Source organism: Leuciscus leuciscus, assembly GCF_965113295.1.
Source record: "Leuciscus leuciscus genome assembly, chromosome: 7".
NCBI lineage: Eukaryota > Metazoa > Chordata > Actinopteri > Cypriniformes > Leuciscidae > Leuciscus > Leuciscus leuciscus.
In genome coordinates, this window is record NC_138731.1 from 30,300,373 (window position 1) to 30,325,586 (window position 25,214).

General features: G+C 38.0%; 2 protein-coding genes across 8 annotated transcripts in view; one reads left to right on the forward strand and one right to left on the reverse strand.

The window, feature by feature from the left end:
- On the forward strand, window positions 1–11,910 carry tfg (trafficking from ER to golgi regulator). Of its 2 annotated transcripts, none has more exons than XM_082175261.1 (8): window positions 1–118; window positions 1,698–1,885; window positions 4,258–4,341; window positions 7,163–7,309; window positions 7,710–7,859; window positions 8,254–8,409; window positions 10,398–10,481; window positions 11,048–11,910. In XM_082175261.1, exons 2-8 carry the CDS (start codon window positions 1,702–1,704, stop codon window positions 11,431–11,433), a joined length of 1,191 nt encoding a protein of 396 aa, XP_082031387.1. In that variant the 5' UTR covers window positions 1–118; window positions 1,698–1,701; the 3' UTR covers window positions 11,434–11,910. The 2 variants fall into 2 exon arrangements, with proteins under 2 accessions (XP_082031387.1, XP_082031388.1); XM_082175262.1 differs by having other exon boundaries at window positions 7–118; window positions 1,701–1,885.
- Window positions 11,907–25,214, reverse strand: part of abi3bpa (ABI family, member 3 (NESH) binding protein a) — a 23,347-nt gene continuing 10,039 nt past the window's right edge. The window contains exons 9-22 of one of the 6 annotated variants that reach the window (XM_082175251.1): window positions 22,701–24,320; window positions 22,148–22,222; window positions 21,514–21,669; window positions 20,766–20,834; window positions 19,487–19,528; window positions 19,248–19,373; window positions 18,991–19,080; window positions 18,687–18,896; window positions 16,165–16,270; window positions 15,200–15,279; window positions 13,808–13,837; window positions 13,552–13,710; window positions 13,359–13,481; window positions 11,907–13,273 (exon numbers count right to left, since the gene is read on the reverse strand). In XM_082175251.1, coding sequence (XP_082031377.1) covers window positions 13,158–13,273; window positions 13,359–13,481; window positions 13,552–13,710; window positions 13,808–13,837; window positions 15,200–15,279; window positions 16,165–16,270; window positions 18,687–18,896; window positions 18,991–19,080; window positions 19,248–19,373; window positions 19,487–19,528; window positions 20,766–20,834; window positions 21,514–21,669; window positions 22,148–22,222; window positions 22,701–24,320 — 3,002 coding nt within the window. In that variant the 3' untranslated portion in view covers window positions 11,907–13,157. Of the gene's footprint in view, window positions 13,274–13,358; window positions 13,482–13,551; window positions 13,711–13,807; window positions 13,838–15,199; window positions 15,280–16,164; window positions 16,271–18,686; window positions 18,897–18,990; window positions 19,081–19,247; window positions 19,374–19,486; window positions 19,529–20,765; window positions 20,835–21,513; window positions 21,670–22,147; window positions 22,223–22,700; window positions 24,321–25,214 lie in introns of those variants that run through there. The other 5 variants (XM_082175254.1, XM_082175252.1, XM_082175253.1 and 2 more) reach the window with 5 other exon arrangements.

Here is a 25,214-nt window from a genome sequence, read left to right on the forward strand (position 1 = left end):
GGTTTTGCCACGTACAGGTCGCTGTGAGGCGTTTCCGATCATCAGTCAGTCAGACGTCGTTCAGCTGAAGTCCAGGACACACAGGCTGCTGCTGGGATTGACACGTCCAAACCACCAGGTAGAGACTCGGGGCTTCTCGTACAAACATGTACATATGTTTATATGGTTACTTTACAGGTTTGTAGGGCAAAATATCCTGGATAATAACCATTAGCAGTTAGCCGGTTATCAAGCAAACTAGCATTAGCATAGCTTAGCCTGTGTGAAACTAGGGCAAGCTAAAAAAACAGAGACGTTTTGTATAAAAGGCAGTGTTTTAAAAAACGGTATGGGGTAGTTAAATAGCAATATTTAAAACACGGGAATGATTGTTGTAATAACTTATGTGAGATTTGTTAACAGTAATTATTCTTTTTTCTTTACGCCGGGAGAATTGTCACGCTCAGACCTTTTTTTGGCAGGAAGTTGCTGCATCATCAGGTGAATGAGGCCTGATGAGATGTTTTCAACGAATCATTGTTTTGCTTGACTTTTAAAAGGCCTGATGTGTGGTGTTGCCCTAAAACCCCATAAACCACATCATCTTCTCGTCTAAACGATCGTCAGTTAGCTTAGCTTAGATAGCTGATGGGCTGTTGTTATTGGAAACTGTCATCTACCCTATTTAACACGTCCAACCAGAGAAAACCTTCATATGCTCGACAAATTCATACAACGTGTTAAAATAGTAATGTAAGAGCGAAGTAAATCAGGATTTGATTGCCAGTTTGCCACTTGGGTTTAGTCATTTTCTTGATCCAGCGGGCAAGAATTGACAGAGTTTTAATCGTGTTTGTCGTTGAATTCAATATGAGTCAAATACAGGTCTGTCTACATGTTACATACGGATGAGATCGTTCTTGATTGAACGCGCACACTCAAACCGTTTGTATTGTGATATAAAACCCAAAATGTGTCTCCCTATCATTTTGTCTGAGGCCAAAGTCTGTACCGGGAAAGATTGCGAGCCATCTACATGTGCCAAATCATCTTAGATCTCCTGACCCTTAGACTTTCATGAACTTATAGTATGTCCCAGCAATGGACAGTAGCACTTGTTCAGATAAAACCTCATAGATGAGTCATAGAGTATGGGTTTGAGTAAGACATAAGTGATTCCCTGACGTTAATATCCATAACAAAAGCAGGAAAGTTAGTGGTGGGTGAAGACACTCATTGAGTTACAACTATCACATTTCATAGTTAACTGTTGTGTTGCGAGTGGAATTATGTGCTTCTGATAGAAGAACATAATGATTGTGAGATCACAGATCGTGCCAGAGGTTTTACTCTGGGCTATTAGCTATATAAGTCTGTATATGCGTACATTTCATGTAGGCAGAGCTCTGCTGAAGCTCTTATAGTGTGTTTCGTTTCAGCTTGTTGTTGTTGTACTATCAGATGTGCATGTGATGCATTAGTTATAAAAGGGCTGCTTCTAAAGCTAATAGTGCAGTAATAGTAAGAGTGTCATATTGGCTGGCATAAGTGGCCATTTTGACAATTTGTATTCATTCTGCAGTGGATTCATATAATTTCGATTGCGATTGTATTAAATTGGATACCATGCTCGGTAGGCATTGGTCAGTGTAACCCATTTTTTGAAATATATATAAACATTTTAAATACAGTATTTACAGTAAAACATTTTTTTCCAGCAGTATGAATGGCCAGCTGGACCTGAGTGGAAAGCTGATCATTAAAGCTCAGCTGGGGGATGATATTCGTCGTATCCCCATCCACAATGAAGACATCACCTACGACGAGCTCCTGCTGATGATGCAGCGAGTCTTTCGTGGGCAGCTACAGAGCAGCGATGAAGTCGCCATCAAATATAAGGATGAAGGTTTGTCACCATGAAATCAAAAATGAATTTGGAATATAGCCTACTTATTTTTTAGAGAATGTTGCTGTGCTTATAATAAATGACTTATCCGTGCATATCCTTTTTTTTTTATTCTGCCCTTATTTTTGTTTTTTTTAATTCATATGCCCTCGTAATCTTTAATCTGAAACATTAACCTCCTCTCCCCCTCAATGTAGGGCTGGGTAAAATGGCAAAAATATCATATCAGGAAAATCACAATTTACTATTTTCCAAGAGGCTGAGCAGTATAGCCAAATTCATTTCCCGATTTTAAAAATGTAGCCTTACAAGGTAACAAAATATATAAATAAAGATAACAGAATGACAGACCATTTAGGCCAAAGGAGGGGTTGGCAAAGATGAAAGTATTTTTCCTTATTTTATCTTTGTTATTATAAATAAGAACAAAGATACACATTACAAATGCAATATAATATACAAATGTAATAAACAGTGCTTTATTTTTTCACAGTAGCTGTATTTAACAGTTAGTATTCAGCTCTAGTAAGAAATTGAATAAATATATGTAAAAATAAAACACGACGTAGACTTCACTGTATAAATGATATTTACATTGATTATTATTAAAGCTACTGAAGTTATTCAGTGAAGAGCAGTAAGTGATTTTCTCTTTGTTTTTATTAACATTAATGATAAGCGGCAGTAGGTCTAGTAGGCCGCTGTCACTTTAATACCTCATGCACTGATCTAATATACAGACACGCATCCGGGTTTTCTCCCCACTGTTTACATTCACTTAAGACATAACTTGCTGTTTTTGTAAACCTTGTGTGTATTTGACAGTTGAAGCGCAAAGAGACGCTAAATGTACCTTAGTTTAGTACTCACGCGCTGTTTGACAGGCTTTTAGTGTGTGCTGCTTTGGGTGTGCCTGTCAGAACAGCGTGCAAATAAAATGTTTAACCGCCAAGGTTTAATACGCATGCAAATAATAAACTTTCGTGATTGTGAATAACGGCAAAATGTCACGTGAGTGTCGTCCTTTGGCTACGCTACAGTATATGATCACCCTATCATTCATTCAAGTGCTGTTAAACCATTCAAGTATAAGATGCAAAAAAAAGAACTCAAATATGTACTGATGCACTGTCTGTGAAGCGACTCTGTCAACAAACACCCGAAACGAGCACACAGAATACCACTTCAGACAGCGCGCCAGAGCCGCATTGAATTTTCCCCCCGCACTTAAACGCTAAAAAACACACCGTTTTTGTCCAGTATCCTCATCAGCAGAGTCTTAAATAAGTTAAAAAGTATTAAATTAATGTAAAGAGTTATGAGAAAATAGGATGCGTGTCAGATCCGCATCGTCTGCGTCTGGTTTTAAAGTGACAGCAGCCTAATAAACCTGCTGCTGTCTGTCATTAATGTTAATCAAAGAACAAAGAGAAAATCATTCACTGCCCTTGACTGAATAACTTTGTAACTTAAGGATTAATCTATATTCAATTTATAATTTATGCAGAGAAGACTGTGCAGTGTTTATTAACTGCGCTGTCTGCGCAGATGCAGAAATCATTGCTGTATTATTCAATTTCTGTATATTTACCTGTTAGACGTACCTAAAAATCTTAAATCACTGTTTACAAGGTTATATGGGTCATAACCCATGTAATGAAAACAATTACTTTTTTATGCATTTTAGCAGGGCAGGTAAAAATCTGAACCGGTCTGCCTGGGCCAGTAGAAAAAAACCTTAGTGTTGAGCCCTCAGCATAAGGCACAGCTAAATGTGACATTTATTTCAATGGGTTGATGTGAAAATTGTTTTAAGTTCACTTATATTAAACGTTTAAAAAAATAAAAATTTAAAAGCCTATTTAATGTTAAAGATGATAGCTTTTAATTATAGTGTAATGTTAAATGGCTATAATTAATGGCTAAAACTGAGAAAAAAATCCATGTAATTGTGACATCAGTATCAGTTCTGCTATCAGTGATACTGGCCTTCGTTCATAGTGATTAGCAAAACGATGCCATTAAATATAAATAAATAAAAGTCTTTGTTTGTACATTATTTTGGAGAATCATGTGAAAGTATTACAATATAAAAATGTATTTAAAAACCGTTAATGTTAGGTGCAATTAATCGCAATTAATTACAGAAAAATGTGCGATTTAAGTTTTTTTTTTTTTGGATTGGCAGCACTAGTATTTATCCATTTGCTTATCAGTCATGTTGTATAATACTATAAGATAAATAAACCTATATATGTTCTTAATCAAATCTCTCAGTAGTTTTTCATTACAGACTTTGGTCTAGATCTCAAACTCTGTTCTGTTTTTTTATCATGTATCTTTTTATCATTCATTTGTCTGTTCTCTTTCAGATGATGACCTTATCACCATCTTTGACAGTTCTGATTTGTCCTTTGCGATCCAGTGCAGTAGAATATTGAAGCTCACTCTTTTTGGTAAGAAACCAGCAATGCTTAGGGTTTTTTGCTCAACCTGACATAAAGGAATATTCTAGAGTCAATGAAAAATGTTTACAGTAATACACTTACAGTGGAAGCCCAGGGTGTCCGTATGAAACTGGTGATGTGTATATTGGAATTACCAACTCATGTATAAACTCTGTTACTTTCACTCGGTATCTGCACCATGAAGGAGCATGAAAGGAATGTGATGTTACTTTTTGTAAAGCATTGTTTACATATAGCAGAATTAAAACAATAAATTATGTAATGCACAACCAGAAGTTAATTGGTATAAAAAGTAGTCGCAACTTAAAATAACTATGTAAAACAACTTTATTGTTCTAATGGGGATTTTTTTTATTTGCTTTAAAATCTGAAGCTTGAAGCTTGAATTTTTATTCAGTCCTCCAGCCCACCTGCCTGCTAGGCTTCCATTGTAAGTTTATGTCGTTTATATCTGTAAATGTGTTTTTAGTTCATTTTACAAACTGAGGGGCAAGTTATATTCTTATAACAACTTTAGGCCACAGATACAGGCACAACAACACTGTTCGCATCAGTGCTAATCATGCTCAGAGTTAAGGTCAGTGAGCTTGTGTAGGTTTATCTTACCTGCAGGAAGATCATATTCCAAAAACGCTCCAGTGGTCATGGTGTCCCTTGACAGAATAGGTGTATAGCACTATAAGAACCAAGCAGCTTAAATGCTGCCCATAGTTGTTTTTATGCTTTTTGGATGGTGTTTTTTTACATAAAAAAAAAGAAGCATATATCAAGTTAAAGATTTTTGATTCCACATTGTGTCTTTGTGACTCGGAACAGTGTTATACGGAGCTGTGTCCTTTAACCTTTGGGTTAAAATTGACTCTTCTGTTAAGCACATAATCCCACATCAGCATGGATGGTGTATTATTGCGGAGTTAAGCTCTTTTAATCTTAAAAATGCTGAACGTGGTCATATTTCATCCAACCAGATGTCATCGTTTTTTTTCTTTCAATGATAACACAGCTGGAGCTTTTAGTGTCCAGCAGAGGGTGCAATAGAACAAGATTTGAACTGAAAATGACCGTGTGAGGTTATCAGTGGGGTGTTCATTTGGGATTTTGTGTGCAATGGAACCTTAAAATCTGTTGGTAACCCCTTTAAGTGTGACTTGATTATTTCTGATACATGCATTGTGACCAGTGGCTTCTTTTGATTAACACAAAGCACTGGTTCTCAACCAGGGGGCCGGGATACCTCAGGATCACGTAAAATGATTTCAGTTAAGATAAAACAAACATTAAAATAAAACATTTTGTATTTTAATTCACCTCCTCAACAACTGTGTTTTATTTGAAGAGCCAGGATTCCCTTGGTCTTGGAAAACCTTGATATATGTGGAAGCCTAATTTTTAAAATGTGATTTCTAGACCTAGAAAAGTCATTAAAATTAATAAAATCTTAAAATGCCATGAGCACTTGTTTTATAAAGAACATACATTTTTCTAGTTATACCAAGCTCTAAAATATTTAATCAGGTAGAAATTGTGAGTTTAAAATAATTTAAAAAATTCACGCCCTGTACATGATGTATGATGACCCGAAGAGTCATGTAAATTCATTGGTTAAAAAGAGTGAAATCTCTGCAGCTAACAAGCTCCTCTATACATGTCATCAATTTAAAGGGTCAGGGTCATTTTATAGGCTCTAAATCTGCTCTCAATTTCGTGAGCTGTGCTGAAAAGCAATTCTTCTTTTTAACTGGTCTGTGGCACAAACAAATATTCTTAAGAGAGGAAAATCAGACCCGGTTACTTGCCCAATAACGTCATGCTCTCTCACAGGTACATCTGCACTGCAGTGTCAGTGCCAGTTCTCAGCATGTGCCGACTATTCTTCAAATGTGTCATCATAAACGCTGCCGAAGCTGTAGATTTGGTCTGCTTGATTCATACACTATTTTACACTGATTTATTTGGCAAGTCTAGCCAAAATCAAAGGTTGCAATCTGCGTGGGTGTAACAAAAGCCAGTATTTATGCTCAAATTGTGTAGACCATGTGATCTGAGAGAACCGATTTTAGTACCAACTCAATTTTAGTTTCTCTTCCTAATAAAAATGAATAACTTTTGGTCAAATTTGCGCTGTGCACTGTCCAAAGCATCTGTGCTCCAGCCAGATGAAGTCATGTCTTGACCTTGTATTAGCAAATGTAGCCCTGCCCTTTGTTGGATGGTTGAAGTAAAGAATTAAGATTTTAAGAGTTCAAATGTGCTGGTTCATAGTTGTATAACGTCACGTGTATGTATGCATCCCAAACGTGTGACTGGCGCCCAGGGGCTGGGTTGGACGCCTGCTAGAGCTTGTGTGAACTCTGAAGAGTCTGGAATGGTTCAAGTGGCAGGCGGTCTCACACATATGGACTTAGGAAAGAGCATTCCTAGCTCACACAAAACGGCAAAACTCTGGATTACCTCATCATATAGTCTGGCTATCTAAATGATCTAATTTTGTTGATCACTTGTTGACTTTGACATCCTATCCAGGCGAATTGGGACGAGTTTTCAGTGTTAAGTCATTTTTCCGTCCTAACTGAAAGCGAAAAGCTGCATGAAATGACAAAATCCTAGCGAATCAGAACATTTTTGATGTTTAAAATGTTAGGACAGGAATTTGGATGAAAGAAAGGCATGACAAAAATAGAAATGAAGTGGTTGATGAAATGTCTGGCAGCTGGTTAGAAGTAGAACCCATACTAACATGGATTAGAACAATAGTTTTATGGAAATATTTAGACACTGCTTTCAAAAATAATGCTCGTGTTTTTCGCAGTGAATGGGCAGCCTCGGCCACTGGAGTCATCTCAGGTGAAGCACCTGCGTAGAGAACTGATCCATTTGAGGAATAAAGTCAACAGCTTGCTGGACAGCCTGGAGCCCCCCTCAGAGTCTGTCCCAGAGAGTACCAACCCAGAAACCGGTACACACATGAGTTATTCTTTTGTTCTTCATATCCAATACTGTAACTAAAGCATTTGAAACATGTAAAATCACTCTAGAAGCTCACTTAGATTGTATAAATTGGAGAACATAAAGGGTTTTCAGTGAAAACATAATTTACACACCCTTGTGTCATTCCCAACCCATAAGGCTTTGCTACCGTGAAACATAGCAACTCATAAATAATAAGTTATGTCTTGATGTGTCTCATTTGAATGTATTCAAACACGTTTATCATATGGGTTTGGAACAGAATGAGGAGGATGACAGAATTAAACTTTTTGGGTGAACTTTCTCTTTTAAATTGAACCTCATAAATGACCTAGAGGAACAGAAAGGCAGTACTTGAGCTGTCTTGTTTTGATGTCTCTGTGTGACAGAATGTGTGAATGATGCAGTAGATTCAACAATGAAGTATGCCCCGCCGGTTAGTGCTGCTAGCATGTCTGCGTTTGACCCCCTGAAGAACCAGGAAGAGGTCAACAAGAATGTCATTTCTGCATTTGGCCTGTCTGAGGAACATGCCCAAGGTACCTTATACATGTACAGATTTCATAGAACTTATTTGTGACTTATTAATTGTGAAATTTATCAATTGCTTGTTGTAATCAGAGTTCTTTTCCCCTGTGTTAAAAAAAACAACCTAAAATGATATTTAAAAATACACTTAATGTTCATTAAGTAATTGTATCATTTTTTTTTTTTTTTTTTAACTATAGCACTTTATATACATTCATAGTTCGTACTTTTCAATGGTTTATTATAGCCACTTGCTGCATTAATGTAAGTTTCAGTTGATGAGCTGGCACAGGTGTGTTTGTCTGCTGGAACCACCTGATTTATAATGAATCACATTTTCCTTCCCGGATAAGTGGAAGAAGATGGATGGATGGACATTTTCCTTATCTGTTCCTTGTTTTCCAGTTCCAGCTGTAGCCGCCACCGCTGCTGCAGAGGAGCGCTCTGCTACTCCAGACAGTATTGCCTCTTCATCCTCTGCAGCGCCCCCTTCTGCTGTGGCTTCCCAGGCTCCCCCACCTTACTCAGGGGTCCAACAACCTCCCTCTAGTACTATGGATGGTAAATCGCCACTTTTACAAATTGTACTCCAGTACACTTGTAGAAAGTTGTAAAAAAGTGTAAAGTAGAAATCAGTCTAATTGTTCAGGGTTTCCTTAAGTCTGGCCAGTCGATTTTGAGAATGTAGTTTTGCACATCCCTATTACAGATGTTTTTCTTCTGATGCTTATGGGAAAGAGTCCAGTGAAAGAAAAATGAACAAAGAATCATATGGCAACAAAGTCTTTGTAGTGGATTCAGAGCATGATGTTATTCTCCACTTGGCCATTGGAATATCTCCCCTCTTTCTTTATCCAAAAAACTTCCACATCAGTCCAGTGCACTTGAGAAATGCAGGCCGAATCTCGATTTGGCAGGAGGGTCACACACCTGTACTTACACATGTTCTCTCACACTCATACAAACAATGCACACACAACTTATTTGTTTGCAGCATAAAAGCACCTTACAGATGTTGTCTTCTAACTGAGGCCCTTGGGAATCTGTCCAGCGGAAGAAAAACAAACCACAAATCAAATGGCCTTCGCGTCAAGAGCATAATGTTATTCTCCGCCCGTCCATTGGGTTTGATCCCACCCCCTCCTCTTCCAAAGTTCTTCCAGATAGACGCAGTGCACATGATAAATTGTGCAGAGCTGTTCTAGATTTGGCATATTGTGCGGATGGTTGCCATGGTTGCATGGAGCTATGGAGTTGTGATGCTTTTCTCTGCTTTATTGTTCCCATCGCATGCTGCACTGGGACACACACACACACAGCCTTTTCTCATTAGTATCTTGGTGCGATGCACACAAACATTTATGAACTTTGGATAATCTGTCTGCGTGCTTTGTCTCAGCGAAGCCGCTGTTACCTCTACCCATTGAGATATGTGAGGTCTGTTGATGTGCAAGATTATATTGCTGTTTAAGGTCTTTAAAAATATTAGGATAATTGTAAGAATTTTTTTTTTTCATTTGGAATCCAACTAATGCCAAGTTCAGGCTATTGAATTTTAAGAACGATTTTCAAGTCAACTAGCTCGCCGGCAGGGGCAAATCAGCGGGTGATCTGCACTCGCCAATCTTTGTGTGTGAACTACTCAACAACTCAACGACATCAAAGAGGCTTGCTGACGCCTCTCCAACGCCAGACAAATATCTAGCATGATAATTATCTGGAGCTGTCGCGCCGAGCTACAGCCAATGAGAGACCAAGGCATGGGTTGAGGTCCCCGGAAGAAAAACTGCAGCCGCAACATGGCTTCAAGAAAAGTGTGGATACTAGAAATGGAGCAAAATTTTATTGAACTGTGCAGGAGAACGAATGCCGTTGTTGTTGTTGTTGTTGTTTACTCCTGTTTCACATCATTTCCTGTTCCAGATGTGTTTGTGTCAAAATGTGGTTTGGGGACCGGATAGAGTCGTTGGCTGACAGTTGTTGTCAGCTCGTAGTGTGTTGACCCCCTGTTGCAAATCATTTACGTAGTGTGAACACCACAACGACTTGTAGACTCCAGATTACAGACAGCAAGTCATGTAGTCTGAACAGCACAGCGATCTGCCGACATTTAAAGTCGTGTTGTCTGAACTAGGTATAAAAGTGTTTAAAATGTGTTGGTCATGATCAGGAACTGTGCCTTATACAGACTGTCACCGACCGCCAGCGTTTAATCGAACCATTGACGGCTCAATGTTAAATGGCTTTCTTATTTGCATGTTTCCAATCAGCTCCTCTGTATTAGCACTTTATTTGTTGATATTCCAAAGTAACATGCCAGATATCTTACATTAAATTATATTCCAACACAGACTGAGAGATCAGTTCCTAATATTTATGGCCCTCTGGTGTTCCAGATTTTTCTCAAACTTTTGTTGGTGAAACCAAGTAACAGCGGGATATCCACGCTAGGATCCAACATGCTGCTTTCTGATTTTTATGGGAATTCCCTCCCTTAACACTGTGAATCTTAATCCTTAAAAAAAAACTTGTTTTCTGTGATTGAACAGGTCAGATGTATCAGCAGTATCAGGCTCCAGGTGGATATCCTCCGCCAGCGGCACCCCAGCAGCAGTACGGGATGCAATACCCTGGTAATTCTTTAAAATGCATACTGATGATTTCTCCTTAAATTACAGCTGAGCTTTAAGCCTGGTTCATAACAAAACTGATAGTCTTTTGCAAACAATTATTCATACACTATTTTGTTAGTCTGATGCTTAATTTTCTCTGATAAGTTTGGACAAAATTGGATGGCAAATAATTTAAAAACTAGCCTTGCCTGTGAATGAATATGAATATATATATACACATACTGTATATATATATATATTTATAAAAAATATTATTTTATTTTATATTTTCTTTTGTACATAAAGTTGTTAACTGCTCTTTCTGATTTGCACTTTTAAGCAGTCTAGCTACTTAGACAAAATCTGTCTCTTTAGACAAACAAATATGCTAATAACCTGTAATTAAAATGAAAGAATAAGAACATGTACAATTACTAAAAAGTAAATAATCAAATATGTAAAATATATATAAGAAATGCAATCAATAGTGGCTTGTTGAAATCATTTTTCTGTTTACTCCAAAGCATATATATTACCAAGCCTTAATGTTGTTTATTTTAAATGATTAATTTAACTTTCTTTTTCAGCTGGTTATACTCCTCAGTCTGGTGTTCCTCAGGCTCCGCCTGCTCAACAGCAGTTTCAGAATTACCCCACCACTACCTCTCAGGCAGCTGGTGCCCCTGGCTCAGCTCCTGGGTTTTCCAACCAGTCACAGGCTCCTGCTCCCCAAGGACCCACCCAGTACCCACCTGGAGCATTTCCTGCTCAAAATTACACATCCCAGGCCTCTCAGCAGCCAGCTAACTACAGCCTGCCTCCAACCTCCCAGGCCACAGGGGGGTATCAGCCCCGTCCTGGATACACCCCGCCGCCTGGCACCACCCCTCCCCCAGGGGGTGCCAACCCCTATGCCCGAAACCGCCCCCCTTATGGCCAGGGCTACACCCAGCCGGGCCCTGGGTATCGGTAAAAGCCCTTTAATGTCCCCATAGCACCTCGCTACAAGTTTTCTCTGTCTCCAACACATCAGCCCCGAAATCTATGTTTGACATCCTAATATTGTGTTTGTGTTTGTTTGTGCTTTGGGTGCATGTATGAATGCATGTGACAGTGAGCTAGTGAAGGTTGTGTGTGTGTGTTTGCACACATGGGAGACCAAACGGTGTGGGAGTGGACAGCTGTGTGTGTGTGTGTGTGTGTGTGGTTTATTTTATCACCGGTCTCCTCATTGGTGTTATTTTGTCATAAACAATGAGTCTGTTTAAACACTAGAAAATGATCATAATCAAAGTAAGTGATATTTGTTTAGTTTTCTTTACTTGTTTTCTTTACTTTTTCAAATGTCCTGGTTTTTACTAACCCCTGGCTGGCCCTCTGCAGTGAAGCCTATCATTTCTGTATAAACTGTAACTGTTTTCAGGAGGTGAATAAAGACTTTGAGACTGAAGTAATGGGAGCTTTATTCATTTGTTTATGGAATAAACATATCTGCGATTCAGGTCTTTCGCTAACCGATTTGAAGATTTCTTCTAAAACAATATGAAAACAGGACATCTTTTTTATATCAGATTCAGAAACAACTGTATTTTCTTTTAAAAAATTACAGCCACAAAAAAAAAGAGATCATAAAATTAAATAAATTGCTTGTGCTTTTATTAGTAAAGCAGATAAACATCTATAAAATCATTTTTCATATAATCTGGCATTTAAAAGCTTTCTCTGGAAATCATGAGTCACTGAACTTCTGTACAAAACAATAGACTTCCTTGTTAAAGTGATATTGCATGACATTAAAAACAGTATAACGGTAAAAAACAGGATAATTACAACAACTAATTGAAAAGCTGCATGGCTTGGATTATGTGGCCTACTCTTTAAATTCCTTGTTTAATGTTGAACTTGAGCTGTTAAAGAAATATTCTGGGTTCAGTACGTTCAGTACGTTATTAACAGCGCGTTTCAATAACAGAAAAAAACTCAACTCTATTTAAAAAAAACTAAAAACATGGTCAAAGCACTTATAATGAAAGTCTAGGGGCAAAGCATTGCACCCAGATAAATGTTAAAATACACAGTATTTTATAAGCAAAGCCAAAAGACTTAATGAGACTATTCACATGAGACCAGTGTAACTGAAACACTACAGATATGTCCAATTTTTCAACTCCTGCCATGACCATATAAAGCCAGTAAACCTGGTACCTTTAGCACAACACTTGCAATGTCCAAAAAAGGTCTGTTTACTGGGAGAAAAATCCACCTTTAGGAATTACTTTGGCAACTCCTAAGCAGAAGTTCATCATCCCAAAACAGTCCCACCACTAAATAATTGAGCTATAACAAAAATTGTATGGAAGAATAGAACATAAGAGCTTTAAAAACTTCACTTAAATATGTGACTACTGCATTTTTTTAAGTGACATATTCAACATTTTGATAAATAATATACACCTTTATTTAGCCTTTAAGGGAGCCTGCTTCCCTATATTATCGAAAGTTTAACTTCTTAATCTCAATGGTAACATTTATTCAGCTCTGTGCGTTTGCTGAATTGTTTGAGCTATAAATAATTCTATATGTGCTCGATAACCAAAAAACAGAGATACATACTCTGTAGACAATCAAAAAAGACCGGTTCTTCCATGGGAACTGCTGTTTCTTATCCGTCATGTCTTCCATCTGCTCCTCGAGGTCCTACCACTTCCCAGGAATGGGTATCCCGCACTCGTACCAGGCCACATAGTTAATCATGGAATTTCCTCCGATCTCCCCAAAATTGACAGGCTCTTGACGCATGGCCCGGAAAAAGCCTTGATAAGAGAGGAGAAATCATCATATCTTTTGTCTTAGATTATTGTGTTTTTGTTTAAAAAACATGTTTTTTTTATAAGAAACCTTGTCTGGGTGGTAATTGGTTTGGCGGAAGAGGACCACCGGTTCGTCCGTCCAGGAACGAGTCAACAAATTGGCAGTGGTCCTCCCCATACCCTGTTTGATCTCCTATGCTGTAGAACTTCCCTGAAGAAAGAAAAAAAAAAGTTACTTTTAGCAGAAATATTTGGCGAGTCTGTAAATGGTTGATACTGACCTTTAAGAGAGTCGCTCAGGTAGATCTTGTATCTGAGAGAGTTGCACAGCTGGATACCCACAAACTTGCGGTACCAGGTCCGCTTTATGAACTGCCGCCCGTTGCACTCTGAGTACGAGTCGGCTTTGAATGGAAACGATGACCAGATGGCATTTTTACCTATGAGAGCCCAAATAGTTTAGATGTGTACATTTTGTATAGACATTGCGTGTTTGTGTTTTAAATATACATTGTATACTTGGATTGAAACACTTACCAGTGGGGGTTTCACTTACGCGAGGATCAGCTGCAGTACAGAAGAAACATGATGTCAAAGCAACTTGCATAATGCATAATGCATAATCTATATTTTGTGATTTTTCATTAATGTCTATTAGCTTCATGAGCACCATACACTGCTGTTCAAAAGTTAGATTTTTTTGTTTGTTTTTAAAAGAATATTGTGAAATAGAACTTTAAAAACATCATTTATTTTAATGAGAAATATTTTGTAGCATACATTTATTTTAAATGTATAAATATCTTTACTATCACTTTTGATCAATTTAACGCATTCTTCCTGAATAAAATTGTTCATTTCTTTTAAAGCCCAAAGGTTTGAATGGTAGTGTACTGTAAATGCAAGTGTATGTCCAAAAATTTATGAAATTCACCATTTTCCCCCATACCTACTATGAAACTATACATATGTGAATTAGGTTGATCCAAACACGTAATTGTCAAAGGTAAGAATTCCTTCCTTAAACATAAGCCAGACAATATGCCATCAGGTAAATAACTCCACTCAAGGTCTGAATATATCAAAACAGCATGTTTCTGGACTTATTTCTAACAAAGTTACAAAAAATCTAAAGCACCAGGAAATTCCCCAGAGTTGTCCTTCATGATGTACAATTTTCCAGGGCTTGTGTCAGATATCCTCATGGTTATTATTATTTTCTGGCAGTTTATCAGGGCCCCAGTACTGTATTTTTTTTACCTAAATGACTTCAATAGACACAGAAGAGTGAACACATTGGAACTATTAGGCACATTAGCCACATTACTCTCACTGCTGACAGTAATGCTTATATGCTAACTATACATATACATTACAGCAATGATTCATTGCCAGTTTCACACACCTGTGAGATCGATCTTTTGTTCTTAAGTTACCTTGGCCTGCCTGACTCTATTATTCCATGAGTGCCAGTTTATTTAAATTGTTGAATGACATCAAACACAACCCGCTCTCACGCAACTTATGACTCACTGCGATGCTTTCGAATGTTTTTGAATGATTTACATTAAGGTCTGTTTTTCACACAAAGCTCTCGTATGGCTTCAAATATCTTGAAACAGCACAAAAGTTGTGCAGACTGCTTTATTGGCGCTTGATTTCTTTTTTAGAACTTCACATGCCATTGATTTTGTTATGGAAAAGAGTGACTCTGAAAGTAAAAATCATTAATGCTTCTCTTGTTGATACAATGGCCAATTGGGGACACTTCTGGAATAAATAGAGCTCAGATTCACTGGATGAGCCAGATGATTTCACAATGATCTCAGAACATACTGTGGTTGGAGCTTTTCGCTGATATTCTTACACACACAATTTATTCACAATGAATTAATGTCTTAGGCCTTTAACATTTCTCTTTCCGCTTACCTGACTCAGTACTAAAACTGACTGGATCACTTGTTGGGCCTGCACCCAGCTCGTTCTTGGGTGTAACTTTGAATTCATAACTGCAAGAGAAAATGGAGTTAATAAAATAGCAAAACATATTTACAAGATAGATGTAAGCAAAATCTTAAATGGTCAATATAAGTCTTCTTCTAAATATAGCTTTTGTCCTTGCATTGTGGCTCAGTCAGTGTCACACCTGAATGAATGGCTAATTATGCAGAGTGGGTGGGACATTGTATTCTCAGGTGTAAACCACTCCTCCTTCACGCCCCCCTCGCATATTGGCTTTCCAAGCAAAACCTGTTTTACATCAATTTAATTCAATGTATTGTTTTATGTGAACGATAAAGCAAGACTATTTTCACATAATTTTGAAGCCAGAACTCGAAGCGACAACATCCATTAGTCAAAAGTCTTATTGACACATATTTATTATGAGTTTTGTGGTCTTATTTCAGCAACTTTCATTTTTATTTTTTTCAATAACCACGCATAAACATTATTCTCTTAAAAATTCAAAAATATACATGCATGGTGATCACATATTTTGGTAGCCCTGTTTGTGCTATATAGAGTGAATTTACACCTTTGCCATTATCATGTTTATAAATAACTGAAAAAAGCACAAATGTCAGAGCATGTCAGAACACCTCCAGGGCCCAGAAAACCGCTCAGACTCCAGAGGGTTAACCATTCTGAACCAATAGTATTGCTCAGACAACCAGACATTATTATTTAGATGTATGTTACTGTAACAAATAATATGGGGACCTTGAAGACCTCACAGTGAAAACTGCTTCATGAAGGGACTAAATGATTGCCTCATTTCCAATTTGCTTAAAGACTTCTTTAAAATAGGGCTATGGGTTAGTGTGTACTGTGTAGCAATTACAATTAGCTTAATTTAGGAAGTCCATGACACAGAACATGGTATGTGTTCATACCTGCTCTCTGGTTTCAGGTTCTCCACAGCGGTATGTGTTTGATTTGTTGTCTGGATGGACACCTCTTCTCCATCCGGACCCTTGGTTGAGGAAACTACGTCATATTCTATTGAGACCACAAAAAATCGTTAGTCAAAAGTTTTGGGTCAGTAAGATTTTTTAAAAGTAACACTTTTAACCATCAAATATGCATTAAATTAATCAAAAGTGACAGTAAAGACAATTACAAAAGATTTCTATTTTAAAATAAATGTTTTTGTTTTTTTTCTAATTAAAGAATTCAGGGGGGGAAAACTGTTTTCATGTTAAAATAATTTCTGAAGGATTATGTGACATTAACGACTGGAATAATGGCAGCTTTTCAGCTTGTACATTTTTTTTTTTTTTTTTATCAAATAAATCTGGCCTCAGTAAGAGCCATCTTAAAAAAAAAAATTCTTACAGATTTTTTACAGACAAAATTTTGAATGGCAGTGTATATCCTTTCTTCCATGGAAGGTTTGGATTAACTTATTTTAAAATGAGTAAATAATGACTCATTTGTAAGTCTAAGCAAAGCCTCAAGTAAAGCCAGTTCACTTGGCGGCCATCTTGGCAACACCTCTCTCGGGCAGTTATTTTTTATGTAGGTAATGGGCATAAAACTACAGCTCCTTTCTGATGGAATGGAGAAAAGACTAAAAATCTATCAAGATTTGTCAAGGGTACTGTTCAAAGACATATTTCAAATCAGCAATATAATCTGACAACAATAGTATCATAAATTTTACTTCCTAAGCTCAAACCAGGCTTCATTTTTCAGGCTTGTCCAGCTAATGCACATTTCAGAGTTAAAGGGTTAGTTCACCCAAAAAGGAAAATTCTGTCATTTATTACTTTAATTTCTCAAGTTTTCCATCACCAACTTCAATACTGTCTCTAGTTTAAGTCTAGTTCCCTATTTTAAAGTCCCCGTGAACCGGAAGTTGCAAACGACTTTTCTCTAGTGTTGTTGTGAAGTATTTCCAAGTGAAATCGAATATTGAACAGAAGCAGAGCCTGTCTACGGAGAGCCTGGCCACTCCCTATCCGATTGTTAAGTCTGACGTCACGCGTGACGTTTTGGGTCCAAGCGCTCCTCTCGTCCAGAAATAACAACGGTGGAACCTGTAAATTTATTTACGATCACGTCCTTCTTAGTGAGGCACCATTGGCGGTCAAAAAGGGTTTAAATTCCTTTAACACCAACAGAGTGGTTAGTGTAGCTCATCACTCAGGTGGCATAATTAAGGGTAGAGTCCAGGCATCAATGAAAAAGAAGATTTACGAGGTTGAAGTGAGTTAGCTCGGGACACGGGACACAGCACTGCGGCATTGTAAAAACACTCAATAATAACCAAAACACTAGCGAAAGCGGTAGGTAGGTAGAGAGGACCTGGACTTTGGACCCGGAAAGAGTATTGGTTACGTCACGACTTAACAACCGAATTAAGTCCTATTGTACCGAATTTTGGTTGTAGTTCCACCAGAGTTCCACTGGGGGCGATCGCCCATGAGTGCAAAATGAATGGGAGTCTATGGAGCTAGACGGCTAAATTTGTCTCTTTCACCCGATTGCCGTTGAGAAATCTCAGATTTGATTGTAGGTTTTGCAAGTTCGACATGGGTTATAGGTCGAAAGTTGAATGAACGAGTACTTATGTCCTTTCGATTTCTTACAGGTTGAGTTGTTGTTGCCCATAACACGCTAGCATTCTGCTAATGAACGCTGATTGGTCAGTGAAGGACTGATTACGACCAGAGATACCGCTTGATGTCATCATGTGTGTGTGTGTGTTTTCGGCGTGGTCTTTTAAAACAACAAAACAAAAACTCTTCTAGCAAGTGTATTTACCTGTGTTGTCGATGCCTCGAGAGAAAAGAAAGTGCAGAGCGCGAAAGCACCAAAGTGACTGAAGGATTGCCGTAAAGCAGTATCTCTGGTCGTACGATGTGTATGACGTCACTGACATTTTAAAAGACTTTTTAAAGCAAATAAGTGACTCTAAAAAATATAACACCCAGCAATGTGTAATTTCTTTGCATCTCCTTTCGAATACAACATTCAAATTACTAGACAAAAAATTATAGGGTATAGCTCCATAGACCTCCATTCATTCTGCACTCGTCCTGTGAGCGCCCTCATATGGAACCAGAGTGGAACTGCAACCAGTTCAGAAGCCGGAAGTTTACTGAGAGTGGAAGTTCTCCCCTTATTAGACATTCTCTGACAGAGGGCAGGGTTTTACTTTAGCGCTCCTCCTCTCCATCTCTGCTCATAGCAGACTAACGGTTTGAGGCGAGTGGTGAAGCGTTTTCAACCCAAGCCGTCAAACTGACATCATCAGAAAAGGAACTTTTTGATTTTGATTAAAGATTACCACGGCAAACCATTTTATTCTGTGTATTAACTTGCACAGATTAATTTTTCACCACAAGGCTAATAATATGCGCTAACAAAGTAAATAGGGTCAATTTTTATTTCATGTTGACTTTAAGTCTACCTGTGGTCTCATTGTCTGTTTTGTCCCAGTCAAGGATGACGAAAGAGGGGCATCCCTCTACTGTGACTACAGTAAGGTTGGATGGAGGTGTCTTGGGCGGGCCAGTGACATTCATGTATACCACCTCCTCATCAGGAAAGAAGCTAAGAGACTGAGTGACAGAGCAGGGCTCCTCCGGGCGTTTGTCAGTTCTATAGACCACATGAGGCGCTGCAAAAAGACGACAGGCGACGACTTGTCAAAAGATTGAATTGTAAAATAGACCTCCAATTCCTCAATAAATGATTTTGACCCATATACCTACCTACAAAACGTTTCTTCCCCGTTGCATCCACCTCAGATACGGGATGAGGACTGAATACAGAGGAGTTGTCACTGGTGTGAAAACGACTGCCTAAGATTCAAAGACATACATGAAACAATCAAAAGATCAAGACTCCAACTCTGTTAGACTTATTACACCTATTATTCTCAGCAGATCTTTTTGCAATTTTATAATAGAAACTGGCACACAAATACTCGAATTTTAACACATAATGCAGAACATGCATTAGACCATACCTTCAAAAGCAGATTGTGGTGTTGTTGTTTGTGAAGTTTCTTTATTGGTTGATTTTTCAGTAGTGGGTGGAGCTAGAGGTTTCCGATCTGGGACTGGGTACATCTGCTTCAGATCAATATTCTTTTCTAAAAGTTAAAATGGAAAATGTTTCATTAATTGGCAACGAATTAATGTTTCATTAATTGGCAACGACTGTCGCCATATCGACTTTGATATCTTTATTTGTCAGTGTTCTTACCCTTTTCTTTAGTCTCTGAAACCTGGTTCAGCTTTGTCTTAACTGTAAAAGAAGACAGAAGTTTAGCAGGAGATATAGGGAAATAGTTTTTGGTTAATTAAGGGTTCAGCAAAAACATTAAAACCCATAAAATCATGCTGTGGCTGAGATTAGTCTAAACAAAAAAAGAGAGCTATGTCTTTTTTCATTGTGTTGGTCCTTTTCATTTTGTTTTCAATTAAAAATAATATCAGCATAAAGGAACAGCTATTTCACATTATTATAAATGTCCAAGGCCAGAAAACACTGCACTGACTATCATTTAGAAGTGAAGGAAAAGTATGTTCCGAATAACATTCACATGGTTGGAATTTAAAAAAAAAATACTGCATGACATCAGGCTAATGTCCGCACAGTCAGGGTATTGTGAGAGCCAAATGGGATCCTTTAATGCTGTCCAGACTCTCAGGACTGCAACGTCTCCAAGAACAGCTCTACGGGACCAATGCTATGATGGAGAGCAGAACTACACCGCTATAATTCTGGATATTCACTCAAAATAGAAATCCAGGATAATATTGACCGAAAAATGTCAATTAATCAATCTCAAAACATGATTATTTCCCACAGCTCTCTTTAACGGTCCAGTACTCCAATATGTGATTCGCAAAACACTCCAGATCATTTTCAGGAATCTAATTTAGGATGAAAAAAAATGAATGAATGTAAAACAGTTTCACGTTTTCCTCAAGTAATCATATATCTGCCAAAAGTGTTCAGGGCAGTAGACTTTCGAATAAAAGCCGGATTGGATGGATGGGATGAGCAATTGGGTAAGGACAGAGGGACTTTATTCTCCAAAATGTAGTTTCAGTGTTATCTTTAGTTGGGAGAAGGTGATGGAGAAAGTGTGAGAGGGTCCATGCTCATGATCTGTCATGCTTTTCCAAAGAACCATAAGCTCTGAAAATCCATTATGACATGAACAGTGCATAAATATTTTCTTTGGCCTAGAATTGTCATAAAATCCAGCTGCAAGGGAATCGTTCTCTACACAAGAGATGTTTTCTACCAAACAGTGACATCTATCTCAAACAATATGTTAAAACTGTATCCAGTCTAGCACTATGCACAATTAGATTCACAGTTTTCTGGGACAGGGGCTACAAAATAACTCAAAACTGAAGAACACAACAGGCTTTGAAACTACAGTAACATCACAAGGACTGTAATGGAAATATATTGAAACCCCCTTTACAAGATAAAACTATTAGCATTCAGAATCCATGAAGGAGTTTACCAGGTTGCTTTCTGGGACCCTTCTGAATTTTGGGCGCTGAAAGGCCTATATGGCCCTCACCATGAGGCACTGTCAGGATACAAAAGACTGTTATAATCAAACCCATTTCATTCAAAGGATATGACAAAGAAATGTGTTAAAAGCATACAGAAACACTGTAAAACAATAATATGAGTACGGGAGTGTTTTTGTTAAATATTAAGAGTAAGAGACCAGATGTGAAGGGAAAAAAAGACTAAAATGTTGAAATGTTTAGTTTCAGCTGTAATATCAGGTGTCACCGGAGTAATCAGCAGTAGTGCAGAATTAAATGGCAGTGTGAAGAGGATAGGATGAGAAACAGACTTCTGGCAGAAAGAGACTGTGTGTGAGTGTGGTTTCCCTTTAGATTACACAAATCTTGTCAACAGGTCCTAAGAGTCCCTTAAATAAATGAATTTAAAACCCAACAGAGAAACCACATGCAAAAAAGAATGTATAGATATATACAAAAGCCAATTCAATCAACTGAGAAAGTTTAACATCCATAATATATATATATATATATATATATATATATATATATATATATATATATATATATATTAAAAAAACTAAATTAATGACAGAATGAATGAATTAATGAAAGTAAGGATGGCTGGATAGATATTTGGAAGCATGAAAGGAAAGCTGAACAGTTAAAGGCCCCAATTAAAAGAAAAACTCGCTTTGTGTTTGTGTCAATGTGAAGACCGCCAATGTTTTATACCCCTTTTCCTGTTGAGAGTTGAGTTACGAAACACAGGGGGTGGCCTGAAAGTCTTTGTAGGGGGAATCAGAGGGACACGACCACGAGGCCTCAGTCTCTGTGTAACATTTCGTGCCAAGGGGCGGGGCACCGAAGAGTTACGGAAGTTACCTCTGCCTAAATCAACACAAACACAGTCAGTGACGGGAAAGAGAACATGATTAAAGATTATGGCAACAGAATTGTTGACTGACTGAATAGGGATGTGTCTGGGAAGCTCACAAAAGAGCACCAGCTATCCAAAAAGAGAAGCCAACAAATCTAGAAGTGAAGATGGTGTGAAATGGTGTGCGCAGCATTATGACAGTGGCAGTGTTTTTAAGAGTGGATGAAGTAGTCAGGCATTTGAGTTGAACGCATGGCATGGTAATGTGAGAGTTGGTGCCGTAGGTGATGGTTTAAAGACGATTGAGGGGAAGTGGTGGGGTTGTTTCAGCTCTAGTGAGGTGGTAATAGCATTGCCCAGCAGGATGACGTTTGGAAGTGGTGGTGACAATCACAACGATACTGTGTACAATGAAGATATATGCGGTTAATACGGACAGGTGACAAACAGCACAGTTAGAAGGAGTAAAACTGGAGCTGACATCATTACCATCATTCCTATTAGCCACCTCATTTGTAAGTGTTGGCAGTGATAGTAGCTGTTCGTCCTTTGGCTGGGAACTAGCTGACATACAGAGGCAGACTGACATAAGTCTCATACAAAGGTAAAAATATTGTAATGATAATGTTCTCAGAAGATCCCTGACCAATAGCTTTTAGCCTGTCTAGGTTATCCATGCTGTTAAAGCAATTTCTGGCACCAATAATTAAAAAGAAGGCATAAGACTGAATGAAAACCATCAAAGAACTTCTTAAACAACAGGTGTCCAATCCTGCTCCTGGAAGGCCAATGTCCTTCACCAATGTCCTACCCCAACACACTTGCCTGGAAGTTTCTAGTAATCCTGAAGACCTTAATTAGTTGATTCAGGTGTGTTTACTTTATTTAGGATAGGAGCTAAACTCTGTAGGATAGTGGCCCTCCAGGTGGAGGATTGGACACCCCATCGTCTTAAACAATACATTTTAGTTTGCCAGATTGCTACAATTCAATTTACTATAACTAATATTTTTCTATACTATATGTCTAGGGGAGAAGTTACCCTCTGGTGGACCTGGTTGACTCGTCCTCACTGTTACCTTCTCCGCCACGGGTGAGTTTTGAATAGCATTGGATTTGATGAAAGCAGTTTTAGGTGTCAGGTATAGTGGGGGTTTTTGGGTACCTGGCAACTGTTCTTCAGGGTTAAGTGGTTGGTTTTCAACCTGGGAATATGTTTTGGGGTTGAATTTGGCAGTGCTAGCTTGCTGTTTTGTAGTTGTGGAATGTTGTGTTGTGGTGGTGGGTTGGGGCTGGTACCAAAAAGTGAGTGGATATATAGGGTGTGGAGTCAGTTCCTGTACGTTTTCGGTAAGAGGCAAATCTTCAGTTGTGGTAATTTGGGATACAGAATATTCTTCAGGTATAGATGGATCAGTGCTAAATCTAAGAGGCAAATCTTCAGTTGTGGTAATTTGGTATACAGAATATTCTTCAGGGATAGATGGATCAGTGCTAAATCTAAGAGGCAAATCTTCAGTTGTGGTAATTTGGGATACAGAATATTCTTCAGGGATAGATGGATCAGTGCTAAATCTAAGAGGCAAATCTTCAGTTGTGGTAATTTGGGATACAGAATATTCTTCAGGGATAGATGGATCAGTGCTAAATCTAAGAGGCAAATCTTCAGTTGTGGTAATTTGGGATACAGAATATTCTTCAGGGATAGATGGATCAGTGCTAAATCTAAGAGGCAAATCTTCAGTTGTGGTAATTTGGGATACAGAATATTCTTCAGGGATCGATGGATCAGTGCTAAATCTAAGAGGCAAATCTTCAGTTGTGGTAATATGGGATGCAGAATGTTCTTCAGGTATAGATGGATTAGTGCTAAATACTGGTTGCCTGATGAAATCAGTAGTCTGCCGTGACACTAATCCATTCTGAATGTTTGCTAAAGTTGTGGGTGAATTCAAAGCTGTGTTTGTTGGATAATGGACATTTGTAGACCAATTTGGTGTTGTTGTTGGTTTGTTGTTTGGCTGTTCAGAATGTGTGATTGTGCTGGACTGGTAATAGGAAGTGGATTTTGAGAAAGTGTGAGTGGTTCGGTGTTTGGACGTGCCTTGTGTACGTTGGGTTGAGCTCAACCGTTGCAGCTTGGTACTGGGCTGAATTTTCCTTGTATGGAGACTCTCTTGAGTTATGGTGTCTTGTTTCTTAGATGGGTAGAGATGTTCCTGGACAGTACTTGTGGTGTGTTGTTGGGTTTGGTGAAGTGGTGGTTTGGTTGTAGATGAACTAGGTGTTGTTTCACTAAACTGTTGGGCTGTATTCAGTAGCTGTTTGGCTGTATATGGTTGAACTTTAACTGAGATCTGTGTTTTGATGGTATATTTTTGGGTTGTAGTGGGTGGTGGTTGGGTTGTGCTGATTTGTAGTTTGGTTGTGGAAGGTTCTGGCTGAGTTGTCGTAGGTTGATGTGGGGTTAAACTAGTATGTTGCTCTGTGTGAGGATCTGTTTGGGTAGTGCTAGGGTGACTGGTGGGGTGTTGAGTTCGAACTGTGCTTGTGGTTTTTGGCGTGGCCAGGAAGATAGGTGTGTCAGTGGAACTAAGGGCCTCATTCAAGGCAGGTTGATCATCAGCAGCTGTTGTGGGATTTTCCACCCCTATTAATGAAACTGTAGAAACAGACACAATATGTATGACAAACATGCAAAGAAAATGGCACAGTTCAAGTACAAAAACAGAAATAAGAAGGCACTGATGTCCATTTGTTGATAATGAGATGTAGATCTCATATCACAGAAGTTAAAAGGACATTTTTATGTTTTAATTTAAATAAATTTGTATAGAAGAAAAGTAATTATAGTCATTAGTTGAATTTCGTTTTAATAAATGCATGTTTTTTTTAACTGGCCAATGCCAAGTCAGCTACCAAAAAGAAGGGCAGTACAATGCTAAAAAAATATTTCCTTCAATTTGTCCCTCTCTCAGGAAAGTCTAATCTGGCACACAGAGTTTTGATAAACGTGAAGGACATTTATTTGGAATTTATCTTGAAAACTGTGACAGGGGACCCACTACATGTGAAGTCCAAGAGGTCCAATTAAAACAATTCAGGTCACAGACATAAAAGGAATTTGGTTTAGTTTGTTTTACATAGATGGATAATTAATATGAGTTAACGCAGGTGTGCTTGATTTGTTTAGCGTTTAAAGTTGTCTAAACATTTAAAGCTGGAAAAGCAGTAAGATAATTTTTTTTGTCATTTTAGTTATAGGCCTAATGTTGTTTTATGAAGAAAACCAGGTGTGTAGTTGCAAAAACAATTCATTGTTTTGTAAGAGAGGTAAATGTGACCTTTTCACATGCAAGAAGAGGATAGTTATAGAAATAATTACTTATCATAGAGGAAAAAATTTAGCTATTGAAAACAAGACAATGGAAAACACAGTTTTGAAAATATATGACAAAAAAATTGTTAAAACAGTTTAAACAGCAAGAGACAATGTAGAGCAATTTATATGTATACTGTGTATATCTCCCTTTTGACACATTTTTTGGCAAATTTT